Source organism: Heterocephalus glaber, unplaced genomic scaffold, assembly GCF_053883595.1.
Source record: "Heterocephalus glaber isolate CG9 unplaced genomic scaffold, H.glaber_assembly_v1.0 deba00001509, whole genome shotgun sequence".
NCBI classification, from domain to species: Eukaryota; Metazoa; Chordata; class Mammalia; order Rodentia; family Bathyergidae; genus Heterocephalus; species Heterocephalus glaber.
The window spans coordinates 19,048,504-19,070,958 of record NW_028258325.1 but is presented as its reverse complement, the minus strand read 5'-3'; the positions used below and the strand labels follow the sequence as shown (position 1 = coordinate 19,070,958).

General features: G+C 47.2%; 1 protein-coding gene across 15 annotated transcripts in view; it reads left to right on the top strand.

Annotated features, from left to right (window-relative positions):
• The window catches only part of Ccdc149 (coiled-coil domain containing 149), a 100,401-nt gene that overhangs the window by 54,839 nt on the left and 23,107 nt on the right, over positions 1 to 22,455 (top strand). For 8 of the 15 annotated variants that reach the window (XM_013073126.3, XM_021260216.2, XM_087187416.1 and 5 more), the window contains 6 exons: positions 7,824 to 7,940; positions 8,679 to 8,851; positions 9,552 to 9,624; positions 10,976 to 11,060; positions 14,235 to 14,379; positions 21,959 to 22,035. In XM_013073126.3, the coding sequence (XP_012928580.3) occupies positions 7,824 to 7,940; positions 8,679 to 8,851; positions 9,552 to 9,624; positions 10,976 to 11,060; positions 14,235 to 14,379; positions 21,959 to 22,035 (670 nt within the window). Of the gene's footprint in view, positions 1 to 1,768; positions 4,899 to 7,823; positions 7,953 to 8,678; positions 8,852 to 9,551; positions 9,625 to 10,975; positions 11,061 to 14,234; positions 14,380 to 21,958; positions 22,036 to 22,455 lie in introns of those variants that run through there. The other 7 variants (XM_087187414.1, XM_087187417.1, XM_087187411.1 and 4 more) reach the window with 3 other exon arrangements.

Here is a 22,455-nt window from a genome sequence, read left to right as displayed (position 1 = left end):
GCCTGGGTCTGTGCTCCTGAGCGTCTCACTGGCAAATGAATCAGACGCGTTTGGTCCTCAGGGACTGCTTGGAGCTGGTCCTGGCTCATGTGAGCTCACACCCTGGGTGGGCCTGCAAGTACCACCATAAATGGGATCCTACAGGGGATGATAGGATCAAGGACCAGGGGATGCAGGTGGTGAGACACTGGGGCTGAGCCAGCTTTGGCCTCTGAGGGTATTCGCGGGTTTGCCTTGCTCAGTCCCATAGACCGTGCATCGAAATCGGACTTCCTAGCAGTTGGGGATGGTTCCCCTCAATTTGTTCAGTGTGTTCTGAGGACCAGCTGTCTGCACTGGGATGGGGCTCCACGCTGACAGAGACAGACTGAGCAGACAGCCCTATCTCACAGATGCTGAGACAGCTTTTCGCAGCTGGACATCTTTGGGACTAGACGGTCCATGGTATCAGGAGTACGACCGCGCTTCCTGTGCATTTTAGAGGCACACAGAGGCAGGTTTTAAAGTCCGTGGGGTTTTATACTGGATGGAGCACAGCGGGTCGGGTGACGGGTGCTAAGTGGGAAATATAGCTGGCCGGGAGGTTGAGAGCAGCACGCAGCAGGGCTGCTGTTGTAGTGCGGGCGAGGGAGTCTGCTCATGCGCACTGAGCACAGAGACCAAGATCGGGCGCTGCGGGGCGGAAATCAGCTGTCTGGGAAGAGTGCGAACCCTGAGGCTGGAGCGAGCGCTGGCTGTCCGTGCCCGGCAGGGGGCGCTGCACCAAAGTGAGGATTACCACGACAGTTCTAATCAGGAGCAAACAGAGCACGCTCTGTAGGGGGCGCCGCCGTGTCGCGACCTCCAGCCCTCCTGGGAAAGAGCTGCCCGGCACTGACTCTGGGCACTCCAGGGCTGCCTCAACCTGGCCGGGTCGTTCCTAACATTTGCAACTCGAGCAAATGACTTTACCTTCTTTTTTTTTTTCCTCCCAGTATAGGAGATTGAACCCAGGGCCATCACAGTGAGCTACATCCCCAGCACCCTTCCCCCCTCCCCCTTTTCATTTTTAATTTTGAGACAAAGCCTAAGTTGCTAAGTTGCCCAGGCTGTGCCTGAGCTTGCAGTCCTGCCTCAGCCTCCCAGAGGGCTGGGATCAGAGACATACATCTCTGTGTCTAAGTTTCTTGCCTGGAAACAAACAGTAGGCACCTGCCGGGTGCCTGGGGAGTTGAGTGGGTGAATGTGAGTCAGCACCCAGACAGCGTTTGGGTGAGACTTGCGGAGATCGCGCTTCGGTTGCTGAGGCCCCGGGCTGCTGAACTGAGCGGGGCCCAGCAAGGAGCCCTGGCCTCTCTGTCCGCCCGGAGGGGCTGCACTGTCCGCCTCCTGAGGCTGCGGGGAGCACCGAGTAAGGGCCTCCTGGATCTACGGTTCGTTTTGTAAGGGCTCCCCAGCTAGCCAGGCGGGGAGGCTGCCAGCGGCGAACGGGAACGTGACCGTTCCCGGAAAGGTGTGCGGGAAGTGACTTGGGAAGGATGGCTTCAGGTGTGGTGGCCAGGGACATCGACTTGTTGGAGGGGACGTTTGATCTGAGACCTACATGACATAAAAGCAGTGGTTCTGGTCAGTGGGTGGGCTGGCAACTCCAGGGGCAGAGAAAGTGCAAAGGCCCTGAGGCAGTCGTGAGCTGGGGGGGGCAGTGTGGCTGGGGGCGGAAGTGGGTGGGGGCAGGTGGTATCCCCTCTTCAGCCCTAATAAGCACTGTGGCGTTTATCTCCCACTGGGAAGCCACCCAGCCTGTCGGCCTGTTGCACTGTGCCCTGGCTCATTGCTTGCCTGGTAAGGGGAGACCTCGGCTGAGCAGCACAGGCGCTGTGGCCTCCGAGCCCCGGGGTCGGAGTCGGAAGGCGAGGCTGGCGGACGCGTTTTAAGGAGGTGCTCTTCTGCTTAGAACCGAGTGTCACGTGAGTGCAGGGCGCGGGCTCTGCTCTACGCGGCAGCGCGTCCACCCGCGGCCTTTCTACTCTCAGCTGTCCAAGGTCGGGGTGGGGGGGCAGTTGGAGAGCACTGAGAAAAACAACTGAAGAAGAGGACTGCGGGCAGCCCCGTTTGTTAAATTGTCCGGCTCCGCCCTCCGCGAATGATGCTTAATAATCGCCTTTTGGTGCTGACCCCTCCGCAGGTGTGCTGTGTGCAGCAAAGCACAAGGCCTGGGGCCAGGAAGGCGAGCGTCCGCTTCTTGTTAGCTAAGCTTTCACTAATGCCCTACCACATAGTCCCTGGATCGGAATTGTGGCCGTACCAACTCTGCCCGGGGATGGCACTTTTAACGCTCTGTAAAGAGTTACATGAACAGCGGTCATCGATTGGATAGTGTCTTCACACTGTGGCAGTAGAAATCCCTGAAGTTGGAGTTGTGCAGTGCACAGCCTGGGTAGCCATACATGGCTAGCCTGACTAGAAGACAAATTGTATCCTTTTCTGTTGTTCTTTTCTTTTTGGTACTGGGGATCAAACTGGGGACTTGGTGCTTGCGCGGCAGGTGCCAGAACCACTGAGCTAAATCCCCGGCCCTAAATTTTACCCTTAAAAAAAAAAAAATCAAGTCATTTGTCGTTCTATCAGGTTAGATAGCTTGAACTCACATAACACCTGGAGGATAGCTGCTCCCATACCTGTCTATTGGGTAAAATGGATTCAGATGAATGGAAATTATATGAGGTAGAGAATGCTCAGGGCTATGAGAGATGAAGCCTGAAAGAGATCAAAGCAAGAAGCAAGTCTGCCTCCCTCAGAGGCCAGGGGAGGCTTGGAGGACAGAGCTGGAACAGGTCCTTGGCAGCTGGGTAAGGGCACCCCGAAGCCATTTCCCTGCATGGCTTTGGGAATGTCCCTCAGCCACATCCCAGCTGTAGCGGGGCCTCGCTCGTTTTAAGTGACACAGGCCCATGTGGCACACCCGTAATTCATTCATAAACATTTATTTTCATCTAAATCAGCACTCAGATGTGGCTATTGGTGGCAGTGCGGTTGCCGGGCAGGGCTCTAATCCACTGTGTGGGTGGGCCCGGATCTGGCCCTGGAATTCTGACAGCCCCACGACGCGGTGGGGAATTAAGTGCCCTGAGCCATCCCTTCGCAACCTTTTCCAAGGTGGGAAATCAACATCCCTGCCTGCTCTCTACAGATAAGACTGGCCTGGAGCGTGGCTGTGGCCAGCTTGAGTGGAAGAGCACATGGCCCTTTCCGGGGGCTCCTGCTGGCCGGGCAGCAACACAGTCACAGCAGCAGCCTGAGAGCAGCCTGTGTGCGCAAAGCGCCTTGTGTGCACCAGGGCGGCACTACTGTCAACGAGAAGCTGCCTGCCGGGGGTGGGGGTCAGGGGCCAAAGTCAGCCCTCAAGAGGGCAAGCTTGTATCAGGCCCCAGTACCCCTCATGGCCCTTAAATTGTCCCCGTGTTCAGGGCACATGGTTGGATGTCAGTGCCTGAACTATAGAATTACCTGAAGTCTGATTTTGCTGAATGTCATCACTGTGTGTTCGATAAGTAAGTGTAGTCACTGTCCTACTTCACCCCAGGCTGGGACAATGAGCATAGGAATAGGCAGCAACAGTCACATTGTGGAATTCTTTCTCTTCTCCTTCCTTCTTTCTGGTCTCCCTCCTCTTTTTGCCCTAATACACAGAAAGGGTGGGACTGCACCCCTTTTCTCTCTCCCTGCCTGCACACTGGCGCCCTCCTGTGAGGCGTGCCTTTTACTGCTGTGTTACCAGGAAGGATGCTGACCAGCCCAGGGAGGTCTGGATAAGTTCTCAACGTTGCACAGCCTGGAGCCTGACGCCAGAGCATGTGAGCTGCCCGCTGGGAACAAGCAGGGCTCTCCCTAAATCTGCCAGGCTGTGACCTACGACAGTGACCTCCATATCCCCTGCAACAGACTGCCCTTGAGTCTCAGACCCAACTAATGATCCAGCTATCATCAACTTGGGCCTCACTTTTAAAAATGTTTCAACCAGCACAGCCCGGCGATGTAACAGCCGATGTTGTATGCACATTAAACACCAAATGATTGTTAACATATTTATTGAAGCTTAACAGGCATCCGATATATAAAAGATGACTCTCTTACAGGGCTGTCAGACCTCAATAAGCATGTTTAATAATTAATTGGCATTAAGCAAACACAATTGTGCGATTCTAAATTAAATGTTCAGTGAAGCGTATTGCGAATACAAAGCTACAATGGTGTCTGTTACTTAAAGTTCAGGCTGGCTGGCTTTTCCGTCCCAGGGAAATGAGCATAGGCGGTGCTGGGCAGTGGGGCTTCCTCCTTGAAGCCCCTCCCACCTGAGGACCCGCTCTCATTTGGCTCTAGGTTGGCCCTGCTGAGTCTCCTCCACTTCCTGGGCCAAGAGTTGTGCGGCGGGAGACACCTGCGCATTTCCGCTTTCCGGTGCCGAACCAGTTCTGCAGTAAATGAATTCCGTGAAGTCGCCCTTGGACTCTGAGTTTGCAGATACTGAACTGTGATTCCTGGGGTCCACAGGGAGCTTCCTGTGAGCCTCTGGCCACACAACCGATCAACTATAACCTGTGTGCTTCTGTTTAGAGTCGCCGTATTTAATATATATGGTTAATTCATTAACGTGAACCACGGAGGAGCCCAACAGCGCCGGCACTCAGGCCTGAGGGAAGCTTACTCTGCACAGGCGCATCGAGGCCTCCCGCTCTTAGGGCCAGCTGTCAGCCGGACGCCTGTGGCCCCTCTCAAAGGACCCCTTCCGTACAAATGAGTGCAGCCACCGTGTGGGTCCTCAGAAGCAAACACCAGATGATTCAGCTGTCTCAGCGCTGGGTATGCATAGGAAGGAAATGAAATCAGTGTGTGAAACATTCCTGTGCTCAACTCTTCATGTAAGTGCTTCTCGTACTAGCTGAGATGTGGAATCAACCTACGGGTCCATCAGTGGATGAATGGATAAAGAAAATGTGGTTCACATACACAATGGAATACTACTCAGCCCTTAAGACGAAAGCCCAGCATTTGTGACAACATAGATGAATGTGGAAGACATTATGTTAAGCAAAATAAGCGAAGCACAGAAAGACAAGTACCACATGATCTCAGTCACTTGTGGAATCTAAAAAGTTAGCTCTTGTAGAAGTGGCGAGTAGAAGGGTGGTTACCAGAGACCAGGGAGGATGTGGGAAAGGAAGTTGGAGGGAGATTGATCAACAAGACCATAGTTACAGTTAGGAGGAAGAAGTCCCCATGTTCTGTGGCACAGTCGGGCGACTATAATTAGCAGTAACTATAGCATTGTTTATTTCAAAACAGCTAGAGGGGGGATTTTGACTGTTCTCTCCACAGAGAAAGGATGAGTGGTTGGGTGCAGGGTAAGCTGACTGCCCTGATGTTTACATATACTCAACCAGCGCATTGTACCCCAGGGGCCTGCGTGGTTATGATGTGTGCGGGGGAGCTGAGGGGAGAACAGCAAGATCACAAAAAAAGAAACAAAAATGTGAAAACGTGGCACTAAGTAGACCTTGAAAAGGACCCAAGCTTATAACGTGAAGGTGGAATTGAGAAGGCAGAAGAAGGTGGCCTCGTTCGACCTCAGCTGGGAACGTGCATGTCGGGCACTGGATCTCTGACCACGCAGCGCGTGTCCAACAGCGACCATGATGTGGGGTTAAAATGGGTTTCACTGGGTAGGCACTTTGCAAACACAGAAGCCGTGGACAATGGGTGCGGCTGTGGCAGATCGCATTACACAGAGCCGCCTGCTAGGAAGTGCCCGCGTCCGCTGCCCGAGCTGCACACACCGCGCTGGGTCCCAGGGGTGCGACCGCTCACGGTGTCCAACACATATTTATTGGATTCAATTGAGTCGTTTTTAGGAAAGGATCCAAACTAAATGTCATCGGAAAACGCTTTTGCTTTTCTTTAGTCATCATTTCTTTCCGAGTTCATTGCTGTTATTTATTACTTCTCTTTAGTTAATATTCTACCACAGCTTAAATTAACTTCAATGTCTCACCTGCCCCTAAATACTTGAGAGACTGAATAGTAAGCCACTGACTGTAGCAACAACTAATGTCTCAAGATTCACGCAGGAAAAAGGAAGTGTATGCCCCCAGCTCGGTCACACGTGTGTGGTAGTGAAAAACTGTCTCTGGGACCTTGTCCGTGTGTGAACAACCTGTCCTTGCGTGCCCTGCTGGGAGGGGTGGATTGATGCTTGAAACCTTAGAAGCAGCATCAGGAAGCAGTCCTGCAGCTTTGCAAACTCACTTTGCAGTGGCAGCCTGTTTAGCATGGGGTGGGCAGGCCTGGGGTTCGCTGAGACCCTCAGATCTTCGCAGGGCCCCTCCACCGATCCCCACTGTTTGTGTCTTTCTGGGAAGGTGGGGGTGCAGAGTCTGGAAAAACTATAGGTTTTGCAGGGATCCCTTGGAAAGTAACATTTGAACACTGGAATTATCTTCCTAGGGATTTTCAAACATACAAGTAAAGGCATATGAAATTTATGCCTACCACTTAAAGTTAGAAAACAAAGAACATAACAGCACATACAGCCTCAGCACCCCCTATGCATAATATTATAATATTATATAGTTATATGATATTTTAATTTTTTTGTGGATTTGGTCATTTACTCTTGTATGCGTACTTCTTAGTACAAGTTTGATCCTACTACATAGAAAAGTTAGTGTTCTTTTTTCCCCGCTGAATGTGGCATCTCAAGGCTGTCCCTGTATCAAACCATTCATGTGACCCTGGTTTCAGACAGCTGCACTTCTGCACCCATTGACTGGTTGGGTGACATTTCCCTGAGCCTTCTACTATCGTCAGGCATTGTTTCTAGTTTTATTACTTTTTAAATTTAAAAAAAAAATCTACTTTTTATTTTTCCCTAAAGCTAGTCCATATCTGGGATTATTCTTAGCTCAGATGGTCAGAGCAGTTACTGGGTCATAGGTGGAGAGATTTTTGAGGCTCTGGGTCATGTGGCCCAGTCGCTCCACGTGGTGGGGGAGGGGGCATCTCAACGGGATCTTCACCAGCCCTGGGTCTCAGTTTTAAATCTTGGGGAAGTGTAAATGAGACGCAGAGTTGTTTGCTCACTGTGGCCTTGTTCCACACCACACCCACCTTCCTGTTGGCCTTGAACTCTGTGTGTACAGGGGGATGCGTGTGAGGCACCGCAAATTACAGTGGAGAGGTTTTTATTTTAAATTCATAACATTGGGCCCGAGGATGTAGCTCAGTGGTGCCGCCGCCTGCCTCGAAAGGGCAAGGTCCTGAGTTCAATCCCTGGTACCAAAAAAAAAAAATTCATCATATTGGCAAACCATTTGTCTTTTGCTTTTCCTCTTCCTTCCTTTCTCCTTCCCTTCCTTCTTCCTTTTTCCTTCCTCCCCTTTCTCACCTCCTTTCTCCTCCACCCCATCTCTCTCGCACCACTGATTGAACCCACAGCCTTTGCACTGCACTACACCCCCAGCCCATTTGTTGTTTTGCAACAGGGTGTCAGTAAACTGCCAAGTTGCTCTGGCTGTTCTCGAACTCACACACTCCTGCTGCCTCCTTGCCTCTCAGCTGGGATTACAGGTGTCTGCCACCACTCCTGGATCCCTAGAATTTCTTGAAAGAATCTTTTCTATCACAAGTTTCTTTCTAGTGTCCTTGAGTTATTATTTGGATTTACTCATTCAAATTTTCTCTCTCTCTCCCCCCCCCCGTCTCTCCCTCTCTCCCTCTCCCCTCTCTCCCTCTCTCCCTCTCTCCCTCTCTCCCTCTCGCTTTCATTTTCCTACCAATGGAAAATGCAGCTCTTGAGGATGACGATTGCCAAGCAAAGGCTCGGAGATGAAGAAATTGGTGTGCGCCACTTTGCAGCCCATGAGAGGGAAGACTTGGTTCAGCAACTGGAGCAAGCGAAGGAACAGGTTGTCATGAGTGTCAGTCAAGGGTGTGGGTGGGTCTGCACAGCTGGGCGCAACCCAAGGGCAGATGGGTGCCCTGTATCCCCTTGAACACTGGAGATGGACAGAGCTTGGCGCTGAGTGCTGTACTCCTGGGTGCTGCATCAGGTTCCCAGCTGACTCTTGGGTATCCGGCTGACACAGGTGCCACTGTTTAAAACACAACTGGAAACTCTTCCCCTGCCCAGGATAGGCTGGGAGGGACCAAAACTCAACAAGCTGGCCTTAATTTGCCATTTCCACCAAAATGCCCAGTGATGCTCCTTGGGTAAAATCTCAGCAGGGAGCAGCTAAGAGAGTCTGTCACTCATTTTCTTCCTGTTGCTAATTGGTTTTGAATAGCGGAACAAGACACTGGTTCTGGACTGGGTTGGAAGCATTATGCATTTATAAGGTGCCAGCAGTGGTTTCCAGGTTCTGGCTTCACCCTCTGAGAGCCGGTGGCTGAAGGGCAACTGCAGGGCTGGGGTTCAGTTCTCGTCTCCTGAGCTGCTGTGCCTTGCCTACCCCGGATGTAGTAAATGCCTGGCAGCCCCTCGCTTCTAGCTTTTACCCAGTATGCAGTGGATGTGGTTTTATAGCATGCAAGTGATAATAAGAAACTCTCTAAAAGTCATTCAGCCGGGTGGGCGGCTCCATCTCTGGCCATAAAATGCCCACATCTGGGGACCATGTTGAGTGGGGGCACTTCTGGGGTTACAGATTGAGTCTTTGGAGCATGACCTGCAGGCCTCTGTGGACGAGCTTCAGGATGTCAAGGAAGAGCGGGCCTCCTACCAGGACAAAGTGGACCGGCTGAACCAGGAACTCAACCACATCCTGGGTGGCCACGAGAACCGCATCATTGACGTGGACGCCCTGTGTATGGAGAACAGGCAAGTGGGCATCGTGCTCAGTGCCGTGCTGGCCTTCTGGGTGGGACAGGCTAGAAGTCCTTTGCTGCCTGTTTGCATCTGAAAAAATTGCCTTCCAAGTGAAAACAAAGTTGTGACCCCCAATGCTACCAATGTCACATACTAGGCATAAAGTAAGGGAAGAGGCACGGCACACCCGTGCACAGGACTTTCTCTCCCCCCATACCTTCCCGGGGAGGCCAGCAGGGTGAGGAGCCAGCAAGAGCTACTTGTTATTGCTATCAAGGAGCGGGAAAAGAATAAGAAAATAAATTGAGAAATTCCCTTAGCTCTTTCTTCTCCCCGAGGCAGATTTCAGTGTGTGTATGTGTCTCACTTAATGTTATGCCTGGTGTCGCCTCGTCTTGCCTTGCTTCCCGGTGGAATCATCTTAATGAGAATTATGTGAAAACTGTGTTGAAGTCCCTTAGGGGATCTCTGCGGGGGCTGTTTTAGAGTGGGGTGTCAGGGATTTGGGCATGTTTGACCTTGATCACATCCATTTAAGGAAAGGTCACAGAGATGTACATTTTTCTCCTCTTCCTTTCCGGAATGAGAAGGAAGGCATTATGTGTAAAAGATAGCTTTTCTTGAAAGTTGTTTTTATTTTTTCCTCTTCTAGTTTAGCGTAGGTTTTTCATTTTTCCCCCAAACACTCCTGGTGGGATATATTCTTTTCCAGGTACCTTCAAGAGAGATTAAAACAACTCCACGAAGAGGTCAACCTCTTGAAATCGAACATTGCCAAATACAAGGTACTGAAATCATGATGATAATGTTGGTGATTCACCATTATACATCTAAATGTCATCCTATTTTAATTCTCTTTTATGTGCCAAAGATATTTTAGTGCTTGCCTGCCCTCCCAGATAGAGCCCAATAAGAGTTTTATCCAGGGTAACCAGTAAAAATTAACCCCCAGACAGCAAACAGCATCAAAGCAGCTTCTGTCAGAGCCCCTTCTATAGCTGTAGTCAACCAGGCATCCGGAGACCTCCAGAATCTGAACATTTCTACTTTACAGACTTGGTCCATGTGAAATTAGAGTTCCTATCTATTTTCTCTGTAAAATGTGCAGTCATCAGATGCTATTTGTCTCATAATCATCCATAAGAAAATGGTTTCTGAGGGAGGAAGAAACAAAGATTGGGAAATCACACTCCAAACGATAATGTTCACGTCACATTGAAAGGACAGGGTGTTTGAATTCTCCCCACTGTTATTTAGTCTAATTCCAGCACCATTAGTTTGATAATATCTATTTCTGCAGATGTTAGTTGTAAGTGTTATAATTAGAAAAATCTCCTGGGTTTCTCTGCTTTGAAAATAGACTGATTTCTCTTCCTGAGGGTGAAGTTTTATACCAATCCAGATGCATGGGAGAGCCCACTCATTGTCCTGGTTGTTAGCATGATCTTTTGTTCTCAGAAATTTCCATGCTTTTTCATTCCATAGGTGGCACACATTATTCTATGCCAATCTGTAGATACACATGCAGCCAAAGAAACAGACAGATTTTAATATGTAATTTAAAAAATATGTGGATGCATTCATTTAGCATTTATTTTGTTCTATGTGCCAAGCAATGATACATACAACATGTCAATTTTTATGCACGAGTTCACCCTAAGAATGACGCATAGGCAGCACATGTGTGCTACCTTAATCTTGTGTCTGTGGCCAACATCACTAATCGATCATGGCTCTCTTTGCAATCCAGGGACCAGACCGTCTAGATACCACCACTGGTACATGAAAGTAAACCTAGTCTCCATTTTATATTTGTTCCAAGGGGATTTCCATAACTAGACTTTACACATCAGACTGCATCCTTTCTTCAGATTTAATTTAATTTGATGAACATGCATCAAGCAGCCTTTGAATACAGGGGGCTGTAATTACTATCATTTTGCTATGCAGCAGCTTTTTACAGAACTCTTCCTGGATCTGTAAAATCCCTAACTCTGGCAAGGACTGTGGACTCCTCGTGTGGATTTTGGGAGGGGTTCTTGCTGCCAATGGGTGGATGCATCTCTTCCAATGTGGTGTTTTTACATCATTGGTTTTTCTAACAAGTGTTTTTATTTCCTTTCAACGCTGCGGTAGAATGCTCTCGAGAGACGGAAAAACTCGAAGGGCCAGGGCAAATCCAGCAGCAGTGCTCTGACTGGAGTCCTGTCTGCAAAGCAAGGTAGGCACTCATGGTCCAGGTGAGACCACTGAGAAACACAAAATGCTTCAGCTGTGGTCCATATCATGTCCAAGCTGCTGGGTTTGCAGATGGGGAGCCAGACAATTCTAGAAGTGATCTCTAAACTTGTACCAGCATGGGAATCACCTGGACGTCTTGTGGTAGCCCAGAATACCCGGCCTGCCCCAGAGCTCCCAATTCAGCAGGTCTGTGGTGCGCGCCTGACAGTAATTCCAAAAACTTCCCAGTGAATGCTGCTGCAGGTTTAGTGGTCCCACTTTGAGAATCAGTGCATTACAGGTTTTCTGTGACTCATCCTATACCAGTGCACTTCCCTACCCCCAGTCACTGACTGAGCATCTCTAAGATATGCTTCCCTTCTTGAGTTTCTCCTTCTCCTGGCCTCTGCCATCAGAAGAGAAAAGCCTGGTAGCTGCTGGAGTCATCTTACTGTGGAACATGTGCCTTTTTCAAACAAGCTTCTATTGATTGCAATTTTGTTCCTCCTTCTTATCGATTCCAATGAAAAATAATGATCTCCCAGAACAGGGCAGGGGAATAAATAGGAGGGAGCTGGTGTCCTAACACTTAATATTCAGAATTCAGCTCTAAACACAGGCTTAGTGTTGCGCATGCTCAGCTGGCCCATTTTCCCGTTATTGACAGTGCTGACAGCAAAGGCCACACGGCCGTCTCCATCCGAGCTGAGAGGCTTAAACAAAAAGTGCTGAGTCCCCAACCTACCTAACAACCAAGGCTCTGTTCCAAGCAACTTCTTTTGTTTCCACTCCACTAGAAAAGAGAATCCTAGAAATGTTTTTAAAAGAAAACTACAATTCTCTCTAAAGATGTGAACTGGCCCAACTATGTCTAGCCCTGGACGCCATAGACAGCAAACTGACTGTGGAGACCCAGCCGGACCTGGTGGCAGAGCTAGGCTCCTGACCAGACTTTTCTGAAAAGCCTACTATGCAAAGCCTATCACCAATGATCTATTGGCACTGGTAATCCAAACCTATAAATCTGTGGCATCTTAAACTGACCCCCGTTGAAGGTGCAAGAAATAATTATAGACATATGTAAACATTTTGCTACAGAAAGTACGTCATACATTAATGAGAATAAAAAACTAGAAGTGATGTAAACATCCAGCAGCAGTTCAAGACATTATTATGTATCTATGTATGAACTATTAAAGCAGCCATTAAATTTTATGTTTTGTGGGATATTAATGGTGCAGAGTATTGTCAAGTAAAAAAAGCAGTGGTTTCTCCATTTTTTGAAATCGCATGGGTTTTTTGTTTTTGTTTTTTAAGCTACATGTAGTTACAGAGGAAAAGCTATGCAGAGAGCTATAGGGAAAGATTTATACCATTGCTTTATTGTGACTGGAAGGAGTAGCAGTAGTTGGTGTATATTTGTGTTATATCTCAGCTTATTGACCCTTCCTAAAAAATGTGTGTTATTGTTGTAATAAGGTAGGATATTGGGTGCATTCAAACCAGACTTCTTCATAGGAGACTTTTCTGACTCAGAGTATCTGAAGAGCCCAGGGTGGGCTATATGAAGAAGTTCTGCATATAGATCAGCCATCCTGTGGAATGGGTTGGCAGCCATGAGAGCCATATAAGCCTTTTTTTTTTTTTTTTTTGAGACAGGGTCTCACTATGTAGTCCAGGCTGGCCTTGAACTTGCTATGTAGCCGAGGGTGGCTTGAACTTGTGGAGCTCTTCCTGCCTCAGCCTCCTATGTACTGGAATTACAGGCATGTGCCATCACACCTGGCTCATTTAAGCCATTTTGAGCCCAGACAGACAGAAATAGGGGAATGGAGTTTTAGCAGCATTACCAGTGAAAGTCATAGAGATTTTAGCAGACTACATTCTTCTATTATTTATTAATGGTGTTTTATTGCCAAAGAGGCTAATGAAATCTCACATTATATTAACAGAAGTATCCTCTTTGGAATAAAGGAGATGATCACATTAGTTTGTGCTAAGTTGGTTATACCACACCTGGACTATTCCTTTATGTATTTTCTAAGTGGCATGAGATGAATCAGAAATTATTTCTTAGACACTTTTGCAACTAGGCAGAAAGCGGGGGAATTTCCTATCAGACTTGTCCATAGATGACTGGAGATTTGTCAACAGAGACTCATTCAGGGCAGGGTGTGCAAGCTGAGCCACTTAACATGGTCTGAATCCTGTAGTTACACTGACCTCGGTATGTTGTTTGGCTTCATTTTGAACTTGGCCATGAATGTGACTTGGCAGTTTGTTGAGCAATAAGCTTCCAGGAACAGCTAGTCTGTGTGTAATGAACTCTTTCCCAACATTCAGATATTTGCAGGCCGCTTTGTATCTTCTTGTCGTATCTTTGTGCCACTTAGGCTATTATTTGCTTGATATTTTTCTTTAAAGCAGTTTTAAAGTGACCCATTTTATGTGGCCCTGTCCTGCACAGTAGCATCTGTGAAGGTGCTGGTTTGTTATGCCATTTATTTTCTTTTGTATAGTACTGTCAAATAAGGACCTAGCTATTGAAAGCTCAAAAAAATATTTTGCATTATATGTAACTCCCTACATTATCTTGCTGCTTGCTAAGGTATCACACCATAGGAAACTAACACAGAGCAAGGATCTCAGGGTGAGGAGTCACTGTCATTTGCATGGCATGGTGGCCTTTAGGTGATGTTTTTAGACTGTCTATACCTTGCTTTCCTGTCGACGAAATAGAAACAAACGCTACTTCTCAGGTTTTAGGTTTTGTTTTTTCAGTTTTCAGTTTCAATGAGTTAGTTGGCATGAAAATGTTTAACATCCTAGGAAAATGCAAATATTATTTTTGTTTCAATAAATTATGGATGGCTGGGGGTGTAATTCAGCAGTAGAGCACTTACCTAGCATGCACCAGGTCTGGATTCTATCCCCAGCACTGTGAAAAAGAGGGTGCACGCAGATAATGAAACTCCTGCAGGACTTTTTCTTTTCTCTTTAACTCCTGTACTGAATTTTATTTTACTCTGGACACTTGAGGCAGACTCTCTCAATACAGTACAGTAGCATTTAGAAGCTGACAGCCTCCCGTTATCCAGGAAGAAATGACATTGGTTTGCAGTTCCATTTCCTAGAAAAATGTACAAGCAAGCTGTCAATTTTGTGTCCTCTCTAGTTCAGGATCTGCTCTCTGAGGATCACGGGTGCAGTCTCCCTGCCACGCCGCAGTCCATTTCAGACCTGAAATCTCTGGCAACTGCCCTGTTGGAGACGATCCATGAGAAAAACATGGTCATTCAGCACCAGAGGCAAACCAACAAGTAGGTGGCCAGACTCTGGGGGAGGGGAGGGAGAGATGGGACGAGACTACTGGAAGGGAATGGCAGCTGGGTGCAGCCACAGCCTCACCGGAAGACAGTGACATCCCTCGGTTCTAGAAGGACACGCATTAAACTAGAAGCATGCTTCTTCTTTATGTGAGACACGGTCTTGGCTGGAGGCTGGAGCTGGGCAATGCAGTCATCCCGGTGGTCACAGTTTGGAGACTTACGGGGGACCACACACTGAGTAATAAATACTCCATAGTGATTTCCTGGGTGACTTCGCCTACCTCTCCTCCAGGTCTGCTTTTAGGGGCGGACCTGCCTCAGTGCCATTTCAGCCTCACAGCTTAGAGGGCTCTGACTGGCATGAACCACCCAAGCATGTTCTTTAGGCAGCTGGACTTGTAAGGGAGGCCCATGGCACTCTTCTGGATCAGCAAAAAAAACATGGTAGAGAGAACCAATAAAAAACAGAACGCCTTTGTGTGTATGTGTGTGTGTTTGTGCGCGCGCGTGTGCGTATGTGGTGCTGGGGATTGAACCCAGGGCTATAACACTAAACTACATTCCCAGCCTTTTAAAAAAAATTTTTATTTTTTTATTTAAAAAAATTTTTTTTTTTGGTACCAGGGATCAAACTCAGGTCCTTGTGCTTGCACATCAGGCGATGAAACCACTGAGCTAAATCCTCAGCCCCCAAATTTTTTTATTTTGAGACAGGGTCTTACTAAGTTGCTAAGTTGCCCAGGCTGGGTTCAAGTTTGTGATCTTCCTTCCTCAGACTCCCAGAGTGCTAGGATTACAGGCTTATATTAGCATGCCCAGTTTATTGGGTTTTTAAAACACATTGACTATGTTGTATAAAATCAAGCCGATTAAAGTAAGTTAAAGTAGCAGTTAGAAACAACAACAAAACTGAAAGGTGTTCAGATAATGGTGAATAAAAACACTAAATTAAAACAATATATATTGCACACATTAATACATTTTCTGCTGCTATAATTTAATACTTGAGACTGGGTAATTTATTTAAAAAAGAAAGAAAGAAATTTACTTCTTACAGCTCAGGACGCTGGGAAGCCAGGATCACAGCACCAGCATCTTAGGAGGCCTCTGGCTATGTCATCACATGACAAAGGATGTCACATGCTGAGACAGAGCACGTGAGCTAGCTCATCTCTCTCCCACTAAGACCACCATGGGGACCCCACCTTATCCTGACCACCTCCAGCTTCTAGTGATGTAGGAATTTGGGGGGTAACTTCCCAGGACACGAACTGCGGAAACACATTTGGATCACTGGAAGGCAGCCTTGTTTCCTGTGAAGGTGTCGTGCCGCCGTCACTACCCTGACATTTATAGAAGGAGCTCACGGTTTTACTCTGAAGATTCATAGTAGATGAACCCTATTCACAAGGTCTACGCTGACCCGGAAGCAGAATGGACGTGTGGAAGCGCTAGGCTTCCGGCCAGAGGGGAGGGACAGGAGAAGGGGGACTGGGAGAGGCCTCTGGGAGATGATAGAAAGTACTGTGAAGACAAAATGGACAAGGGAGAAGACGAGCGCCCGGAAGACCACACAGGACACGAAGATGCCCATGGAAGAAAGCAAGGAGCGGTAAAGGGAGGCCAGAGCCTCCACGGGGTGACAAGGGCGATTTATTCCAGAAGTTTGTGACCATCTTCCACAATGAATCCTTAACCAAGGAAGCCTCCCCTTGCTGAAGAGCAGACGCTTTGCAGGGAGGAGGAAGGAGTCAGCATCTTTGAGTCCTGCTGGCCTCTGCCCTTCTCCCAGGCTCCGCTGCAGCACACAGTGCGCGGCTTTGTTCTTACCCCCTGCAGAGCACTTCGCCAGGGCTCTGGGGCTCTTTCCAGCCTCCTCAGGCCTTCTAGACCCTGATCCGTTCTCAGCAGGTGACCTCAAGAAAAACAGGGGCCACTAAGCATGAGCTCATTCACCGCCACCACCCTGAAACCAGCGTCTTCCTGACCTCAGCAACACAGGGCCCCTCTGATGGCCCTGTGTTCCACACCAGCCATCGCCTTTGGGGGGCTTTGCTCTCCTGCCACCTTCTCCTCAACCTCTTCAACTCCTCCCCTCCTCTGGCTTTTGCCCCTTCACCCTGAGCCTAGAAGCCTTTCCTCTACCTGCTGCCTCCCTAGGAGTTCCGGTCCCCTGGCATCACTCCCAAGGCCGCCTCCACTCTTCAGTGCTCCTGTCAAAGTGTGGCCGAGATCGTCTCCAGCAGAATGGCCTGGGATGGACACTTCATTAGACATGCAGACTCAGGGGGACATCTGTAAGCCCCGGGGAGTCCATGTGCAGGGAGATGCATGACCTTGGCTTGCTACCTCCTCAGACCTCTTCTGGCAAATTCCACTCAGTTCTCTGAGTCAGTCGCCAGTGTCTCCAAGCTCTACCTTTGCATTCCGTTCTTCTGTAATTCCTCCACAGCAGATCGCCATCTTGAAATTTCCTTTTCAGCCTCCAACTTTCTCTGTGGTCATGTTTCCTTTGCTGCCTGTTCCTTGTCCTCCAGCTCAATCCTACAGAACCTCTTGTTTCTGTCTCCTACATCGCTTTTCCCTGACCTCATTCCCTGTCCCCGCCTTTGCCTCTCATTCTCTGCAGACTCTCTTCTTAGAGTCCATCGAAGCATCTTCATCAAGGGCACGATCCCCATTTCCGGGTGCTAAGCTGACAGTTTCTCCTGGTATCCTTTCAGCTCCTCCCATTCAACAAATCTAGGACTTGGAACAAGCTTTCTGAATTGAATTACTTTAAAATGTTTATGCCCGTTGTCCTAGGTGGCCTACTTCCAGGAATTTATCCTAAAGAAAAAACTCAGAATGACTCCCTAGAGGTATAAGTATAAGGTTGTTCACTGTAGATTGATTATTAAGAATGAAAAAATGGAGACAGCCCACATATCCGTTAACTGGAGAATGGTAGTCTCGGAGTCCATCTAGAAGATGGAGTAGAACGCACCATTTAAAGTGAGCTTTGAAGAACATTTCATGTACGTTGGACAGAACCTGAACCACTCAGGGCTGAGCTGCCCCGGGGTCTGAATGTTGGGCCTGGGGCAGTCACTCCGTTGTCCTAGTGCTGAGGACAATGCTGGCCCCAGTGAGGCACAGGATGGTTTGCTGGGCGAGGATGGACCATCTGCTGACCCTCCATTCCTGGTCCCTTCACACCCCTGTCCTCCTGGTGGTCAGTCTGGTGGCTGTCCTGTGTTTGTGTCTGATGTACCTTTCCATAGCATGGGCCTGAGGGGACCTCTCCTGGGTTCCCCCCGCCTTCTTCCCCGCAGACTATCACCACCTCCACCCTCAGGCCCCAGCCCATCGTTCTGCCACACACCCACACCCCTGTGCACACCTGCTGGCTGCAGCACTGAGCCCCTCCTCCAGCCTGCACTGCAAAGCTGGGCTGAGTCCTCCCCACTGTGCCTCTCCTCTGCAGAAGCCTCCTGCTCCCCCTGGCAGGCAGAGGCCCTGTTGTGCTTCTCACCACAGCCCCTGCCGGCACAGTTTGCCCAGGTCCAGAACACTTTCTCCCTCTGTCGAGGAGACCGACATCAACTCCACCTTTTTTCTTTTCATTTCCTATTTTGAAACAGGGTCTCACTAAATTGGTAAATTTTAAAGTCTGGGCTCAAACTGAAAATCCTCCTGCCTTAACCTTCCAGAGTGCTGGAATTTGCCACCATGGTATTTGCCACCATGCCTGGTGCATGTTTAATATTTTAAAATAATTTTTAAGCCATTCCATGGTTAAATAACAATGGATCTCCGAACTTCTCCCCTCAGCTACCTAAGCTCTTTGCTGGAAGAAGCTATCCTTCCTCACATCAAAGGGGATGCATATATTAGCAAATACATTCAGATATTTATATACATTTTTTAAAACAAATGATAGCTAGGATTCATCACAGAAAAGTTTTTCTTTTTTAGAAATTTTTCTGCACCTTGATTTCCCCTATAACAATCGATCATGGAGATTGCTATATATCAGTACATGAGGTGCCTAATGTGCCATTTTTCATACGTGGAAGGTCTTAAGTTCCATATTTTCAGTAAATATTTTATTTGAGTGTGTAAAGAAACTATACTACAAATGAAAGGCTAAAAATAGACTGAATTTGGCCTGCTTACTGTTATCCCCCATGGTTTACCTTTGTAACCAAAATACTAAAACAGCTCTGGGATGGTGGTGTGGTATGGAGAGGATGAAGGTGCTCCGTTCCTTCCCGGTGGCATGTGCTCTCCCTGCTGGTGACCCAGTGCCTGACAGTTAGTTCCCTGTCAGGCAGAAGATGGCCCACAGCGAGCCATCTTGAAGAATGGTGAATAACACTAGGACTTGACATTGGGAGTGACATTCAGTGATTAGGCAATTTGTTTGAGGTTCTTCTTGCCAAAGAGTTGTTATCTGGTTATGGCTAAAGAAGAGATTGGGCCCATTCATCTAATAAGCTGGTGCAGAGCACTGCTAGGAGAGTCAGTGGCTGAAGTGATGTTTCCCTGAACGTGATTATGTTTCCCAGCCTTCCCACAAGTCCCAGGCGTGGGCAGTGGGTTTGGGGTGAATATATTAACATACTTTACTGCTCCCCCTAAAACTGTTTCTTCTTCCCCTTCCCTGGCCAGTGGCTAATAGGCTTGCAAGTTCAATATCTTGGGTAGCAGGGAAAAGGTGTCTTAATATTTTGAAGGCCGCCACATTGGGGTGGGGCATGGACAGTGGTCTTTACAGGTCATGTAGGGCTACAGCCACCTGCTCCCCCTGTTGGACTGGGCTCCCTTAAGGACGCTCACTCCTGGGATCCTGCAGGTACCACTGCAGCCCATTCCTGAGCTAGTTCTGTCTCTGCAGAGTCCTAACCCTACCACCCTCAGTGCTATCATTTTCATCAGAAACCATGCCGGAGCCAGGTGTGATGGCGCACAGTTATAATCTCAGCACTCTGCAAGGCTGAGGCAGGTGGATGCCAAGCTCAAGCCCAGCCCGGTCAACTTAGGAACTTACTGAGACCCTGTCTCAAAATAAAAAATAAAAATGGGGTGGGCTGCGGTAAAAAGGGAACCATGCTGGAATGTCTATCTGTAGACCTTTGTCTTGAGGATTTTCCTAGATGGCCTGGTAAATATATGCTGAAATCTTCCCTACTCTGAAAGAAACAAACAAACCCATAACTGAATAAAAACTGTATTAAAAAATATCCCAGCCTACCTGCTTCCCTGAAAAGCCTCTCTCAAGCCGCCGCCCTGGCTGTCCCCTGTGTGCCCTGCTAAACGCTCTGAGGAGTCGTCTCTCTCCCCATTTCCCTTAGCCTGGTGTTTCAGCGCTGTCCTTGGATCCTGGGTTTCAGTGAGCAGAGTGTGGTGGGAGAGGCTGCTTTGAGATGAACTGTGTGTCCTTGAACAAGTTGCTTAACCTCTCTGTTCCTCAGTGCCCTTGCCTGTAAATGAAGCATCACAATACAAGGTCTACCGTAAGAGTCTCTGTCAGCTTGGATGAGATAATGCCAGCTAGGTAGATGTTCAGCACAGCCTATGCCTCAGACTAGGACACAGGAAAGATTAGTCAGCGTTTCTGTTATAGCCGTGCAGTTGCTGTGTTGTTGATTTTGCTATTGTTACTATTACAACTACCGAAACTTCTCCTGGGCCCATTTTACTACCTCTAGTCCTGCTTCAGATGCTGGGAAGTTGATAAGTGTCAGATAAAAAAAAAAGCACCTATTACTGACAACTGGAGAAAGTCCCTGGAAGTAAATTGTTGGGGACACCTCCAAATTCACACTGTTCCATTTCTGGGCAAAATAGCTGTGTTGTCCAGGAACCCCAGAGAAAATAGAACCAAATGTGTCTGCACTGTGCCCTCACATGCAGGCCAAACAGCATCCCTCAGCATGCCCAGGAGAGCAGAGCTTTATCTTTTGTTTCAGAGAGCCTGCCACGAACAGATGATCTGATTTCGTTAAGAAACAGGTGTCGCATTGAGCACGGTTGTGATTGCATCTCTGGCCTGTCAGCTGGTGAAAGGGAGCTGGGATCAGGAGGTCTGGACAAAATATTGCAAGCAAGATTAGAGGAGCACTGTCTATGAAAAGGTCAAGGACCTGACAGCAAAAGAGGCCTGATAAATGGAGTGATGTGGAGAGTAATTGATAAAGACTATGCAGAATTTATAGACTTAAAGACAAGAAGAAAGAAAAAGCTCTAAGTACCCGAATGAGGAAAACTCCATACAGTAACGTCAAAGTGTTCTCTGAACTCAGAGGGAATATTAATTAAGATGCTACAGGTCAATTCAGGTAAAATAAGGATGAATCCAAAGCCATATATATGTGCAGACCTATACATATTCATGCCTCTCTATGTACGTGGGTGTGTGCAGCTATCTCTGGAATCTAAAGAGGGGTAGGAGAATAATTCTGCTCTTCTGATTTATCCTGCTGAAAGGAATTGAAACTTGGCTATTAAGGTGATTTCCACATCATTTTAACAGCAGTGCCAAGAAAATCCCCCAAATAAAATAAAGACTGGATTTTCAATTTCCAGACCAATAGAAAATGATTGAAGTTTTTGATGACTATCAAATCATTTGCCGGCTACATTTAATTTTGTATAGAGTGAAGGAGGATGTGTGTCCACATCTGTGTCCACTTATGCATATAGACAAAGTTTGGCTCCCCAGTAAACGGTGTGATCTTTCCCAGTGCATATTCTAGAACCTGATATGTTCCAGTGAGTCAGAAAGGACTTCTCAAAAGCAACAGCCTCTATTGTACTGATTCTGACATTCCTGAGCACTCCTTTGAAATGCTTATTTTAATTCTCTCCAAAGACAATTACAAATCATGAAAAAGAAAAGCATTTATGTAATCAAATATGTTTATTGAGGACCTACCCCATGCCAGGCATTGTGCTAAACATCCAGGCTGTGGGCATCCCCGGCCCATGAGTGGGTCCAAGAAGGCAGATCTTATTATTTTAGTCACTTACGAGTCACATTACCAAGCATTTTTGCCCTTCTTATTTGTTAGACTCAATTGTTTCCAGAAAGTCCAATTCATCCTCAAAGAATCGACATATGGTACTCCTAAAGGAATCCAGATTGCTATCCTTAGCCATGAGCAATTCTCAAGTAGGAAATTCCATAAGATGTTTTAGGGAATGGTAGAATAATTTTTTGCTTTCCCAGGGGAACCACTGGAAGAGGACTTGCTTGAATGGGATATAGATGTAGATGTAGATGTAGATGTAGATGTAGATTAGATGTAGATGTAGATGTAGATGTAGATTAGATGTAGATATAGATAGGTACATATCACACATGTATATATAATCATTCACCTTAGTTTCTATTTTCCTATGTGACTCAATAGAGTATGTGTGGCACATGTACATGGATACATGAGTTCCATTTTTAGCATTTATCTTATATTTCAAACCATTGTTTCTCTGTTCAGGCACTATTGGGTTTCCCGGGAAGCCACCTCTCAGCCCTAAAAGCTGACAGGTTATTCATTAATCTCTTGTCATTTTCTCCCCCTTCTAGAATCCTAGGGAATCGGGTAGCTGAGTTGGAGAAAAAATTAAGAACTCTGGAAGTTTCTGGTTTGTGGAGTCTTCCAGGTAAACAGAACTTCATGAAAACTGTTTGTTTTTACAAAGAAGCTGTCATACAGTTTGCAAAGAAGATTCTACCTTTTTAATGTCTTTTTATTTGTGGATCATTGCTAAAAAATCTACAAGTGTTTTAAATTTAGAAACCATCATAGAAGAAGACAGAATCAGAAAATACAATATTTAACTTCTCGTGTATGAGGCACTGAAGTTCTGCTAACCTAAATTCCGACATTGTCATTGTATGTGTCTGTGTGTATATATATCCTTTGTGAATATAGTGAATTGTTTCATTTTTACCTGCAAGCATTTTCTAAAGATTTGTTCAATGTAATCATCACTCCTAAAATGAATGTAAGAATATACAAAGATTTGTGCGATTTAATCATCAGTCCTAAAAATGAATATAAAGATCTTACAAAGATATGT